Here is a 15,331-nt window from a genome sequence, read left to right on the forward strand (position 1 = left end):
GCCATGCATTTGGAATGGGATCCATACAGCAATAGATGGTTTGTATTTAGTGGAGCAGCTCCCAGGAGAGTCAACATCAGAGGATTACAGCAAAACATGAAATTAGCATTCAGTCCCCAACCTCTACAGTACATAGCTTGGCGTAGCTCTTCAAGCCACTGTGTGCCTGTTCGCCAGATAAAAAAAATCTTACATATGGTTAGACCAATTCACATAACCAGGATACACTAAATATAGGCCCACATGGTCCAACCACGTGAGAAACAAAGCGCAGTGAGAGATACTAGTAAGACAAGTGACAGGGCGAGAGATGGGAGCGATTGTGTGGTAAAACAGGCTGGTATGGGAGCTGGTCATGACATAGCAGCAGTCCCTGCCGGCCTGAGGGGGCAGGAGAGGCAGGTGCTGTAGGTGTCAGCGTGGCCTCCCTCTCCTCTCACCCTAAGTGCTGAGCTGAGGGCTTTTCTCCTCATAACCCAGCCCGAGAAGCACTTTTGGGGCGTTACTCGAAATGCACTGACTACAGCCTTATTTTGGACTATTCCCACAAGGACAATGACTTATTACCACATCTTCGTACTTAGTCTGCCCTGCAGGTCTAAAAAAAAAAAACAAGGTCTTTACATTTGCCATGCAATTTTGTGGGGGTAGAACGTTCATAATAGATTACGAGCATGCCATGCATTTCCAGACTGTCAGAGCACTGGCAGGCGTTCACAGCGAACATGTTCCTCATGCAGATAGAATTAGATCATATTGGAGGACTACTTGCAAAGAGTGAGTCTAGACTAGTAGGTCTGTCTGTGGACACCAGCCGGTTATTTCCGCTACGTTTACAGTCATCTCTGTATGTTGGGTTTGAATGAAACACGGTCGTCTTACCTTTCCTGGGTCGTCTTTGGAGCGAGGCACTTTGAGAAAACACTTGTTCAATGACAGATTGTGCCGTATTGAGTTCTGTAGAGAGAGAGAGAGAAATTTGGGGTTAGAGATAAAATTTAAAAAAATCACATTACAAGGGAAGAGGTCGTGTGTCTTTAAGCAGAGATCATGTCATAGCCACAGAGGCTGTGCCATTGTGATAAAGACAGAACAGGAACCTTGGTAGCATGGTAAACGTCATCCTTTGGTGTTAAGTCCCATTTCCTGTCAAGATACACTTGTTTTAAAATGACACCTTGGAGGAAATAAACTGCTATATCTGTGACTAGATGTCAGTCTACACACTGATTGTCACTGGACCAGGCCAAAGCTACCAGGAAGACATAGGGCCTAAACTACCCGGTAACAGCAGACTGGCTTCTTCTACTTCTCAAATTACATGAGCACCAACAATCAAAGCTCATCTTGAATTAAGAGACACGCATCCCAAATGAATCCCTCACTGGGACGATGCCTGATATTAATTAATGCTACACAAGTCTCCTGGGGGGGGGATAAATTATGTAGATCATTCTGAAACTTAACTCATTATGGTGTTAGCTATTCCTCACCCACAGAGGCTGATATATCTGCCTGTTCGGGGGCTCGAAGCAGCCATGATGATGGCTGAAGAGTGGAGTGGTGCTCCTGGTTTAGTAACAGTTAGGGTGGAGCCGGCCAGCCTCCTGGAATCAGCTGGAGCTGGGCCAGCCATAGGCTTAATGGACTAGCCGAATGCACACATCTCCACACCATTTTAGTATTGACAGATGTCTGAGGATCTCAAAGGTTTTTAGTGCAGCCGAGTCAGACGGTCATTGGGCAGATGTGAGATGTGTACAGCCCAAAGCCGATAAGATGGCGCTGATTGTAACATCAGTATAGAGAAATACACCTCAGGAAGAGAGGATAACGGCAGTCTCGTTATCGAGCTGTCAATCTCCAGTGGTAAAATCCCCTGAAATGCTAATGGTAAAATCCAATACACCAAAACTTGCACAACTTAATGCATCAAAACGTGGCAGGACCGTTACAGCAGGGCAGATTGTGTTCATTATAGAAAAATTAAATATATATAAAAAACAAAAACAATAACGAGGCTAATCAAAACCCCAAATCTGTGGCACCGTCTGATAGCATCGGTGCTATATCTTCCAGTCTAGGGTGGGACTGGAGTAGAGGTCGACCGATTATGATTTTTCAACGCCGATACCGATTATTGGACGACCAAAAAAAGCCGATACCGATTAAAATCGGCCATTTTTATTTTATTTATTTGTAATAATGACAATTACAACAATACTGAATGAACAATTATTATAACTTAATATAATACATCAATAAAATCAATTTAGCCTGAAATAAATAATGAAACATGTTCAATTTGGTTTAAACAATGCAAAAACAAAGTGTTGGAGAAGAAAGTAAAAGTTCAATATGTGCCATGTAAGAAAGCTAACGTTTAAGTTCCTTGCTCAGAACATGAGAACATATGAAAGCTGGTGGTTCCTTTTAACATGAGTCTTCAATATTCCCAGGTAAGAAGTTTTAGGTTGTAGTTATAGGAATTATAGGACTATTTCTCTCTATACTATTTGTATTTCATATATGAAAATAAGAATGTGTTCTTAACTGACTTGCCTAGTTAAATAAAGGTGTATTTAAAAAATAAAAAATAAAAAATTTAAAATAAATAAATAAAATCGGCCAAATCTGTGTCCAAAAACACAGATCTCCGATTGTTATGAAAACTTGAAATSGGCCCTAATTAAAATCGGCCATTCCGATGAATCGGTCGACCTCTAGACTGGAGTGTATCAGTCAGTGTCCGTGGTTGATGGAGAGATGGTCCAGTCAGAGGGCAAGCCTGCCTGCTCTACTGGGAATCTGTTGGAGCAGCCGTTCAGTCAGGCCTGGCAGGGCTTCCTCACAGACTGCACTAAATCAGTAGGATGGTCTCTATCCAGTCTGTCCGCCAGTCTTAGCCTACACGCCTCCTGCATTAGGGCAGGGGTTCTCCAAACGTTTTCACTCAGGCCCCCCTTCCAGCATTGGGGAGCATTCAATATTTCAATGGCCCAGCCCCACAGTTTGGGAACCACTGCATTAGGTGATATGACCACATGTCAAGTGGGGACACTCAGCTGTGTCTGACAGCATGCATGAGGATAAATCTGTATAGACATACAGTAGACTATACAGAATATTCATAGCCTACATTCAGGTCCAGGAACAAAAAGGTGTGATGCATGCCATCAGTTTGGAAAACATTAAGGCGGCCATTAGGCCCCTAGGAAGACAAAAGAGAGAGAAAGGAGACCGAGTGTAATGCTGACCTTACAATGTCTTACAAGCGTAAGCACTTAAGACCGAAGTAAAACCCATCCACCGTCCAGACTCAGGCGGCGAGGAGCAGGAGGGCAAGTCGTGCACTTGATACCACGAGGTGAGAAGGGCAAGTAGCGCTCAGCCTCACACGCGGAGAGATGTTGCTCATTCACCATTTAGTGCCTTCTTGCAGGTCGAAATCATTGATACGGTCATCCAGTCTGACCCAGCCTAGAGTACTGCCAGTGCATTAACAGGTTGACTTTTTAAATTAACTCTTCTCTCCGACCGGCTCTGTGCTCCAGCGACACACTGTATTCTATCAAACACGCTCCCTTCTCTAAGCTTACAAGTCACTGGTGTGAAACTAACAGGCTGGGGGTCAATCGTAGGAGAAAGGGTGAAATGGAGTGGATAGAAGCGTTTAACACATTACGACCGCAGCGTCTCGCAGAGAAACGTCATGAGAGCCACTTCTGCTTCATTTGAGAGACCCTAGCATCCTTGCAGGGAGGCAGAGCACAAGCCGTCAATAAGATGACAAAGCGCTGGTGAGAATCCTCCCAATTAAAGCCACTTAGCTTTTCCAAAATAAACACTTTATGGCTATACTATAATTAGCCTTAGCATCTCCAGCATGCAGAGCATCATACTGGCACACAATGAGGACGGAGCAGCCAGATCAGTAACCCACAGTGTGGTCAGAAGTACACGGAGTAGAAGGATTTATTGCGTTAAGGCAGTATTGCAGGGGTCCATCCAAAGTACTGCCCAGCACCTGCAACCCCCACAGTGCAGCTCACGCCCAGCCGGTGTGCGTCTCCCACTGTCGCCTCCCACACACCACAGCGTCTCAAAACTAACGTGGTGATCTAACACCAGGACAGCACCGTCCCTGCCCCGTAACACACTCACCACCACCACCCTCTCGACGCCCCTGCGGCTCAGCAGAAGGGTAGCCAGGGGAAAGTAGGTCACGTTGACGACCTCGCGTCGCGTGTCAAACGTTCAGTGAGCCAAAGGGACAGGCCGTGTCACTACCCTGCTCCTCACAGGGAGGGAAGGAGCGGGGGTCAGTACACCCTGCCGAGACCCAGCGGTCCACAGCCTCACCGGGATGCAACTGCAACGCAGGGAGGTGGAGTTCTCTCACACAGAGAGAACCCGTGGAGAAAAGAGGACTCTCCACAGGTCTAACGCAGTCCTTCTCTGCTGCTGCGCCTCTACCGCCAATACATGTCCTATTGGCAGGCATGCCAACACATGGCATTTCTCCCTCATGTAAAAGTTGAGTATTTACTTGAGCCCATTTAAAAAAAATTAAGGGGCAGCGCTTAAATGCCTTCAGATTTGCAGCAGTGTGTGATCAATGCGTTTTCCCACAACTGTGCAGTGCCAGAATTGGAAACCATTATATTGCATAACCCAGAAGTGTTGTACTGGAGTTGCACCATTTCTTATGACACTGTTCCCCAATAATAACACTAACAACGTACCCACAAGTTCACTTTACATTCCCAACATCTCTTCTCAACATTAACAATTAAAGACAGACAGCACCACAAGGCTTTTAAGAGCATCTTAAACATGCATGTAACAAATAAATAAAAAAGAGAATACAGGCCTGTGCAGTCAAAAGCAAATAGTACAAGGATAGCATGACCTTTAAATGACCTGTGGGAAAAACTCCATGTGAATGACTGAGGCAGACAAAAAGAGTTAAGCCACTGAGGTGCATACATCAGATCTAGTCTTGTTATACAGAAAGGGATGTGATCTTTCAGATAAGGCCTGCAGCAGCATTCTGTGAGCGAGGACAGAAAGAGAGCGAGCGAGAGAGAGGACTGAGCCATAGCACAGCTATGATACAACAAAGGAAGTAACCAACCAGCAGCGAGGATAAAGCATTGGTACAGTAGATTAGTTTGCATTGTTGTTACACACATTCTACACAAAACATAAACCTGACCTCGGCTTCAGAGATCTCCACAGGGGCTAAGGAATGTAGCACCTTTGCTGTCTATTTGTTGTGGGTGTGGGAAGACGTTGAACGCCACAGCGTGCGCAAACACACACGCATTCCTCCACTCCCCCTCCTCCCGCCAAACACAGTTCTCCCACAACCCCACGCACACCAACTGAGTAGACGCACAGTCAAGCACAGGCTCGACGTACAGCACACACCGAAAATCTCTCACAACCAAAGTACTGAGACCCGTAGCCCACACTTGAAGAGCCATGAAGTCAACCGCAACGATTTTCAACTTGATTGTTTACAGGCTTCAAAGGCATATAATCTGCTTCCCTTGGTATCTTGTAGCAGTCTTGGCATGCTAGGCTTTAAACCCCTTAGTCTCTGATCTTTACTCCTTGTATGTCGTTTTAATAAAACATCAACGGTTTGCTTGCTGCAGCAAAACACACGCCGAGGTAAAAACTAATTCATTTAAAAACCCTACTTGGCCTGACTCCATTTAGTCGACTAGTCAATTGTCTGGTCGATAGGCTGTTGGTCGACAGATTTATTTATTTTTTGTCGAGCCACTGCAAATAGATATAACTATACACATACAGTACCGGTCAAAAGTTTGGACACCTAATTCCAGGGTTGAAGCCATCAAAACTAGAGGTCGACCGATTATGATTTTTCAACGCCGATACCGATTATTGGAGGACCAAAAAAAGCCGATACCGATTAAATCTGATTATTTTTATATACTTGTAATAATGACAATTACAACTATACTGAATGAACACTTAATATAATACATGAAATATATTTAGTCTCAAATAATGAAACATGTCAATTTGGTTTAAATAATGCAACAAAAAAAAAAAATTGGAGAAGAAAGCGCAATAAGTGCCATGTAAAAAAAGCTAACGTTTAAGTTCCTTGCTCAGAACATGAGAACATATGAAAGCTGGTGTTTCAATATTCCCAGTTCTTCAATATTCCCAGTTCAAGTTTAAGGTTGTAGTTATTATAGGAACTATGACGCATCAACTATTTTGCTCTATACCATTTGTATTTCATATACCTTTGACTATTGGATGTTCTTATAGGCACTAGTATTGCCAGCCTAATCTCAGGAGTTGATAGGCTTGAAGTCATAAACAGCGCTGTGCTTCAAGCATTGCTAAGAGCTGCTGGCAAACACAGGAAAGTGCTGTTTGAAGGAATGCTTACGAGCCTGCTGCTGCATACCACCGCTCAGACTGCTCAATCAAATCAGACTTAATTATAATAAACACAGAAATACGAGCCTTTGGTCATTAATATGGTCAAATCTGGAAACTATAATTTCGAAAACAAAACGTTTATTCTTTCAGTGAAATACAGAACCGTTCTGTATTTTATCGAACGGGTGGCAACCCAAAGTTTAAATATTGCTGTTACATTGCACAACCTTCAATGTCATTTCATAATTATGTAAAATTCTGGCAAATTAGTTCACATCGAGCCAGTCGGCCCAAACTGTTGCATATGCCCTGACTCTGATTGCACTGAACGCAAGAGAAGTGACACAATTTCCCTAGTTACTATTGCCTGCTAACATGAATTTCTTTTAACTAAATATATACTTATGTGTTTTGATTTTAAGAAAGGCATTGATGTTTATGGTTAGGTACATTTGTGCAAAGATTGTGCTTTTTTCCAGCTATGTGCTTTTGTTAAATCACCCTTTTGGCGAAGTTGAAGTAGGCTGTGATCCGATGATAAATTAACAGGCACCGCTTTGATTATATGCAACGCAGGACAAGCTAGTTAACCTAGTAATATCATCAACCATGTGTAGTTAACTAGTGATTATGTGAAGATTGATTGTTTTTTATAGGATAAGTTTTATCCTAGCTAGCAACTTACCTTGGCTCCATGCAGCCACAAATCCATTTGACGCTGCACTTGCATGGCAGGCACATTCGCATAACAGGTGGTCAGCATGCCACGCAGGTTCCTCATGGATTGCAATGTAAATCGTCCATAATCGGCATTCAAAAAGGCCAATTACCGATTATGAAAACTTGAAAAATCGGCCCTAATTAAATCGGCCATGCCGATTAAACGGTCAACCTCTAATCAAAACTATGAAATAACACATATGGAATCATAAAAAATAAATAAAATGCATTTAATTTAACTAGGCAAGTCGCTTAAGAACAAATTCTTATTTACAATGACGGCCTAGAAACAGTGGGTTAACTGCCTTGTACAGGCACAGAACAACAGATTTTTACCTTGTCAGCTCGGGGATTCGATCACTGGCCCAACTCTAACCAGTAGGCTACCTGCCACCCCAATCATGTAGTTACCAAAAAAAAAAGTTTAAAATCTTGAATAAGATACGTGAATAGCCTACAGCCATGTCTGTCAGGAGCTCACTGGCACAGGAAACTGAGGGGCAAGAATATTTTATACAATGCTGCAAGTTAGCTAGCACAAACTCCAGGCTGGACCAAGTTAATAGTTGATACAATGTTTCAAGTTCCTTGCAGGCAGGCCATGGGTATCCAATGTGATTTATAGGATATTTATTTTTAAAATCAGCATTTTTACTTATGGGCTGCAATGTTATTTGTTGGCTTTATGTAGGCAATTTTTACATACTGGCAATAGAAGTTAACTTTAGATTTGTATAATTTTCATTTAGAAAGAATTTTGATTAACCACATGACATTGATTTTGAGATATGAAGATAAATGAAACTGTTCCATGAACATCCTAACTGGCACGCAGATCAGTAGAAATGGTACGATAGTCCTGTGTGCACGCTGACACGGTCGCCAGGTGTACAGTGTTCCCTCCGACACATTGGAGCGGCTGGCTTCCGGGTTAAGTGGGCATTGTGTCAAGAAGCAGTGCAGCTTGGTTGGGTTGTGTTTGAGGACACACGACTCTCGACCTTCGCCTCTCCCGAGTCCGTACGGGAGTTGCAGCGTTAGACAAGACTGTAACCAATTGGATACCACGAAATTGGGGAGAAAACAAAAAAGAAAACAAAAAAATAGAAAAGGTACAATAACCTTTCCCACAAAGAGCAGTGGGAACCCCCCGCTAGCGGAACCCCTCGCCAACAGCCTATAAAATTGCAGGGCGCCAAATACAAATCAACAGAAATCTCATAAATCTAATTTCTCAAACATACAAGTATTAGGCACCATTTTAAAGATCGAATTCTCGTTAATCCAGCCACAGTGTCTGATTTCAAAAATGCTTTACAGCGAAAGCTCCACAAACGATTATGTTAGGTCACCACCGAGTCATAGAAACCCAGCCATCTTTCCCGCCAAAGAGAGGAGTCACAAAAAGCACAAAGAGATAAAATGAATCACTAACCTTTGATGATCTTCATCAGATGACACTCATAGGACTTCATGTTACACAATACATGTATGTTTTGTTTGGTAAAGTTCATATTCAAATCCAAAAATCTTATTTTAAATTGGCGTGTTAGATTCAGTAGTTCCAAAACATGCAGTGATGTTGCTGAGAGCCACATGAATTCACAGAAATACTCATAATAAATGTTGATGAAAATTAAGCTATTATACATGAAACTTTAGATACACTTCCCCTTAATGCAGCCGCTGTCAGATTTCAAAAAAACTTTACGGAAAAAGCATAATCTGAGAACGGCGCTCAGAGCCCAAACCAGCCAGAGAAATATCCGCCATGTTGGGTAGTCAACATTATTCATAAATATCATTAGAAATATTCACTTACCTTTGATGATCTTCATCCGAATGCACTCCCAGGAATCGCAGTTCCACAATAAATGCTTGTGTTGTTCGATAATGTCCATCATTTATGTCCAATAGCTTCTTTTGTTAGGGTGTTTGGTAAACAATGCAAAAGCGTGATCTGGTCCATTCGGACGAAACGTTCAAAAAGTTATATTACAGGTCGAAGAAACTTGTCAAACTAAGTATAGAATCAATCTTCAGGATGTTATCATAAAAGTTCAATAATGTTCCAACCTGAGAATTCCATTGTCAGTAGAAATGCACCGGAATGAGAGCAACCTCTCAAGTGAAAGCGCATGACTGAGAACGAGGCTGTAGGCAGACCCCTTAGTAAAACAGCTCCCATCCGGCCCCCCTTCACATGAGCAGCCTGAAACAACGTTCTAAAAACGGTTGACATCTAGTGGAAACCTTAGGAAGTGAAAAATAACCCATATCCCACTGTGTATTCGATAGGGGTGAGTTCAAAACCTACAAACCTCAGATTTCCCACTTCCCGTTTGGATTTTTTCTCAGGTTTTTGCCTGCCATATGAGTTCTGTTATACTCACAGACATCATTCAAACAGTTTTAGAAACAGGCAGTTCACTCTGGGCATGCTATTCATCCAAAAGTGAAAATGCTGCCCCCTATCCCAAACAAGTTTTAATCACGGAGCTCAGTAGCTTACATATAGTTGATTTTGGTAAAACATAGGGGATCTATGGAAAAATAAACGTTTTAAAAATGTTGACCAAGCATGCAAGTTGAGGCCATGTGAATTAAGACGGAGAGAACAGTAAAAATTGAAAAACATGTCGATCACGAAACGCACAGTTTGTGATGAAGATCCTATCTAGCCTGTGTGTAACATGTTGAAGTAGGCCTAATCTAAACCCCCAAAATCTTGTCCTCTGCAAAGTGAGATTACACAATCTGAAAATTCTATTTAAAATGGTTAAATTAAACCCATACTTCACATGTATATTTAAATTATGAAAGCGATAAATGCTTCCATACGGAATAAAAAAATAAAAGATAAGATGCATGCATGCCGGCAAAGAAATCAGTGCTCAAAATAGCCACAGTGATAACTCCTGTTTCTACTGTACAATAAACTATTTGCTTAAATCAGATAAAGCTTTTAAAAACGTACCGACTATTTAGAAAGGTTTCTCCTTACCATTTGGTTCTGAAGAGCTTCAGATCCAGTACAATAAAAGGCAACCCACGCAAGTTTTAACCTCAGGTGAAGCTGTGCCGTCTACACCCACTGGATAACCATGGTGGGAGTTGCCTGCTAAGGTCATTTCATACAGAGCTTAGATTCACTTCTGTATAGGCTAGTGTACATCTTCCTATACATATGCCTTGGGTCATGTTAGGTAATAGGCAGATGACAGACGGGCTGGTTCCTGTCCATCAGGTGGGTATGGAGTTGTTAAGCCTCGCTTGCAAGGCTTAGAGAGCTACTAGCCTATATTAACTACACTTTAGTGCAGGGGTGAGCAGAATACGGCCCACGGTCTGGAGCCGGCCCGTCGGCCGATTAAATACGGACCTAGGTATAAACTTTGAAATAACTGCACCTTTTCTGGCCCGCAAACTGATTGTTATTTTTTTTTTTAATATCATAATAAAATATATATAAATAAGTCCAAAAATACATTTGTGAAGCCTTCAAGACAAAATTATTACCCACCCCTGCTTAGTGCGTGGCTGGCTGTGAAGAGGAGACATGACTGGGAATGAAAATAGGTGTGGGACACACAGAGCCCCTCCCGGGCAGGTATGCAGGGGACAACAAGATGCAGAGAGAGAAACGGACACTCACTGGCTGAGCCGACTCACGCCAGTCAGTCACGGTCTATCCAAATTGCACTGATACTCTGCTATTCGAAACAGAATATTCCCCATATTCTGGCTTTTCAGTTAGTCATAGAGAGTGTGATCCTAAAGACATCCATCTTCATCTGAAGAGTTACTTTGAAAGTAATCCAAGGATACTTACACCCACATTCAGTTTAAGCACAGACAAAACTCCTATTCTCCGGAGTGGCACAGAAGTTTATGAAAGCTGAACTAAGGATGTTCCCTTTTCAGCAGAGTAGGAGGGTATTGGAGACCAAAAGCACCGCAAAGATAGTGTTCTGAGCTCAACCTCGCTCACACCTACATCTTTACCTGCTTTCTTGGGTAACCTTGAGCTCAGTCTGCGAAAAAAAAACAAAAAAAAAAAAACTCCTGCATTATTTCCTGGACGCATTCAAGGTTACAGCCCTGACTCTTCAGTGCAACATTTGAGATTTTTCAACGCTTCCATTTCAACATTGGTAGCCAGGTTGGCTGCTGTGAATATATTTGAAAGGCTACGGGGGAAAGATTCACTTAAATTTAACACAATGACAGGTCAACACAATGACAAAAGATCTGAGCCACGCGTCTGAACCCTTTTAATCATAGTCCTTCAGGGAGAGCTCTCTCGCCTGGTGCTGAGAGCAAAGCACACACAGTCAAAGGGCTTTCCACAGTCTCCAGAGCAGAGCAGCTCCACTCATAACTAGGGCCTTTCAAATTGTTTTATTTTTGGCCTGATTCGGTTTAGTTTCCCCAAAAAAATCCATTTCGTTTTTCCAGGTTTGAGGTCCCCCCCCCCCAACTTTCGCTCTCAAAAATCACAAGGACATGGACCTTGTTAAAAATAGTCAGAGAGGAGAATAGAGGGGAGGGAGAGGGATGGAGCCACTGTTTAGTCATCATTCACTGGTCAGCACAGGAGACTAAGAAGAATCGGGTCTAGAGGAATGGACTAAGGAACCAGATGGTCCAGAAGTGTTGAAAAAAAGTAGTGGACATATAGGCTTAGCCTACTATTTGCTTCATTGCCCAGGCTGTCTATTTGGCTCATCTTACCAGTCTGGTGATATTCAAATTGAACTGAAGGTCTCACTGAATTGATTGGCAGACAAAGGAAACATGTCTAAAAACAAGATCTGCATCATCTAGATGAGGGCCAATTGCACTTCCACTCTGACTTGATTCCCGAACTGTGAAACTCCAAGAGAAAACAAAAGACAATTGACAGGTTTTCAGAAGGGAAAACAATCCTCACACATTGCATTCACCATTTGACATAACGTCGCAAAAAACTGTTCTGAATTCGCAATATTTGCCATAAGAGAGAAGCACACAATAAGCCTGGCTGTAAATTGGGTCTGTTCCATTCTGACGGATGCAAGCTTGCACTTTCGTGCTTCTGTGCAAATACATGGCTCTCCCCTCCCTCTCTGCGGAAGCAGCACAAGGCCATGAGAGATTGGAGGCAAAGTGACGTCCTCCAGTTTATCCTCCCTGAAAGCCTTCGCATGCTCTCAGTTCCACATGAGAGATCTGATGAAAGCCGTTTGTCAGCACGCCACTTAATTATCAGGCAGTAGAGCGTCCGATAGTATCCTTCCACTAACAATAGCTGCTCACAGCAGCCCCCTATAGTGCCCACACTCACACAGCTTCTTCGGTACCTAGTAGTGGCAACGGCCCACTTAAGAGTAGAACGAATTAAAATGCTACAAAGACGTATTGGGTATAAATTCTGATTTATATGACCTTGTGTCAGTCTCTAGCCTTGTACGCCGTGGATAGAAAATAGACAATGTAAAATGTGGTTACCTGTAAGGGAGATTCTTTGGGTCCAATAAAAACACGTTCTTTAAAAGACCACAATAATGCTGTATAACATAGCCCATGTCACCAAAACTAAATGCATTTACCCTTTTTGGAGGTAGAGTGCATAATATTGAGGGGTAGGTTACATAAAAATGTTAAAACCTAAAAATGTTTTAGGTTACATTTTGTCTTGACCCTGCCGCTTTGACTCTGATTTCGTAAAGACAATTGAAGGATGTGGGGAAATAATGTGGTCGTTTTGTGTCATGAAGTCTGGCAGAGAAACGAAAGACATTGACCTGTAATTTGCTTCCTTTGAATTTACAGAGCTTATACTCCACAACAATCAAAGCATATAAAGCTAAATGTAGGCAACATGCATTCATTCTTTAGGTCTACCATTCTTGGCAGAGTCAAATTTGTCGACTTTAAAAAAAGCCTGAGAACAGCAAAATGTCTCTGGGACGGAAGAAAGATAAAAACATGTTTTTTTTAAAATCACATCTAACGTAGCGAGAAGGTCAAAGTGGAATAATATGAGACTGAAATAAGGCATTTGAATTTAGTATTCAATGTCAGAGAGACGGAAATGACTTGCCAGCCATGATTGAGCACCACTAAAAAAGGCAGGAGGAAGTACGTTTTGCGATTGGGACGATCTCATCAGAAACGTGGTGGAGTTCTCTGGAGGCATCATATATTCACTATGCCTGGTGAATGCAAACTGACTGCCTTTGGAAGTTTGGTTGTTTAATGAATTGCAAGAAAATAATATTCTCAGTGGAAATACAGGTTGTGTTCTTCTCCCGTCGCTCTTAGAGAACAAGCAGTGAAAAGACACGGATAAATGAAGGGTTCACAAATAGACCAGGGGTCTTAACGTCCACATTTACCTCCATCCAAAGCTGGGGGCGTCAAACTCATTCCATGGAGGGCCTAGTGTAGGGCTGGGCTGTATACAATATTTGACTATACACACACACACACACGTATTGCTGCACGGACCGTCTTGGGTTTTTACTTTACCTTGTATAACTGTATTTCAATGTTTGGTTTGTTAAATGTGATACGCCACTCGGCCTTGTGTAACGTCCCTTTTTATAGTTTACTATGCTACTTGAGTGAGTCGTCCCTCTCCGCCGCTCACCAAGCCCCGACCCGTCACTCAAGGAGCACAGTTGTTGTTGCTCGCCCACTTCACCCGACTTTAGTCTGCACGATCAATGCAGCAGCTGGCAACAAGATGTTGATGAAAACGATGCTGCTTTCCACTTTGCTTCTTAATATATAAAACCACAGCATTCTATGATTACATTATTAGTTTGTGCGTCTTACTGTCTGCAAATAGCTAGTTTGTGTTTTCTTAGGTAGTTGTGGCTAAAATAGTGTTAGCCGCTAATCACTAGTTAGCTAATAAATGTACAGAGTCAGAGCAAAAAAGTAGCTAGCTAATACAGCCTGATTGATACCAGTGCTGATGTAGGCCTGCTCCTACAAGGAAGTGCCAATATGGCCGACCGGTGGCTTCAAAGCCTCTCACTGGCCAACACATATCATCAGCAATCCAGGTTTTATATAAGTCATTGGTTGCCACCCTAGGGTTTTGCACTTCTCATAAAAGCAAATTTAGAACTATTATATAAAAACATAGATAATCAAAAATGTTAAAAAATATATTTTGGCCATTTATCACCCAGCCCACTGTCTGCTGGTTCTTCCTTTCAATTAAGACCTAGATAACCAAATGAGAGAAGTTCCTTATTAATTAGTGACCTTAATTTGTCAATCAAGCACAAGGGAGGAGAGAAAACCTGCAGACACGCTGCCCTCCGTGAAATGACTTTGAGACATGCGATCTAAAGCCTCTGGATATACAAACAATCCCTCAATAGGACAGAGAAACTATCCTACCTCAGATTAACCTATACAGAATCAAAGAAGTTCATATGGGGCAACCAAGCACGTCCATGCCTTTGCATCACAGGCAGACAGCGCATGACTCAACCCCGTATCCGAGGTAGATCTCCCATGTTAACCTGTCCTCAGGGTGAACTATTCAATCTTACAGGAACGTACAGAGGAACAGAAAAATTGCCTTTAAAAATTTGAAGTGTTGCCTTAGCGTCGACCTTCAGACCAAACCAGAACTTTCCCGAATTCTATTTGACTTGCTACTGATTTAAAAAGGCAGCAACAGACCTCCTATACAGCCCATTAGCCAAGTTAATGTTGAGCAGACAGACTCGCTGACGCATAAATAATACATGGCAGTGGTCAAGAGAGGCCAGACACCTCGGAGCACCCGTTCATCCCTCTACACGACCGCATCAATGGGCTAATGCAGAGGCAATTAACTGGGGGGGAAGAGGGCTGTGGCCTTGCGGCTGCAGGGCTCAAAGCCGGGGCTAACAATTGCTCTGAGCATTCACACACACCATCTCCCACACTGAGCCCCATTTACATATTGTTGTACTAGGACAAAACTCCCAGCATCTAGATAGAGCCTGCGCAAAACCACAAGGTAACAATAAACACTTGTTAAAACGTTGGTTTCCGTTCTTCCTGGTCACTGCTAAGATAACAGAGTACAACCCTGTCTCAACACCGGCGACTAGTTAGCATAGTCAAACTGTGCTGCTGTGAGCCACATTGGTGTTCTACTGCAGCGTACACAGCCTCTGCCTCATAGCAAATT

General features: G+C 42.6%; 1 protein-coding gene across 1 annotated transcript in view; it reads right to left on the minus strand.

Moving 5' to 3' along the window:
- The window catches only part of LOC111969806 (forkhead box protein J3), an 80,853-nt gene that overhangs the window by 27,000 nt on the left and 38,522 nt on the right, over positions 1–15,331 (minus strand). Inside the window, exon 3 of the mRNA XM_023996073.2 lies at positions 883–957. Within this exon, the coding sequence (XP_023851841.1) occupies positions 883–957 (75 nt within the window). The remainder of the gene's footprint in view (positions 1–882; positions 958–15,331) is intronic.

This window comes from Salvelinus sp. IW2-2015, linkage group LG11, assembly GCF_002910315.2.
Source record: "Salvelinus sp. IW2-2015 linkage group LG11, ASM291031v2, whole genome shotgun sequence".
NCBI classification, from domain to species: Eukaryota; Metazoa; Chordata; class Actinopteri; order Salmoniformes; family Salmonidae; genus Salvelinus; species Salvelinus sp. IW2-2015.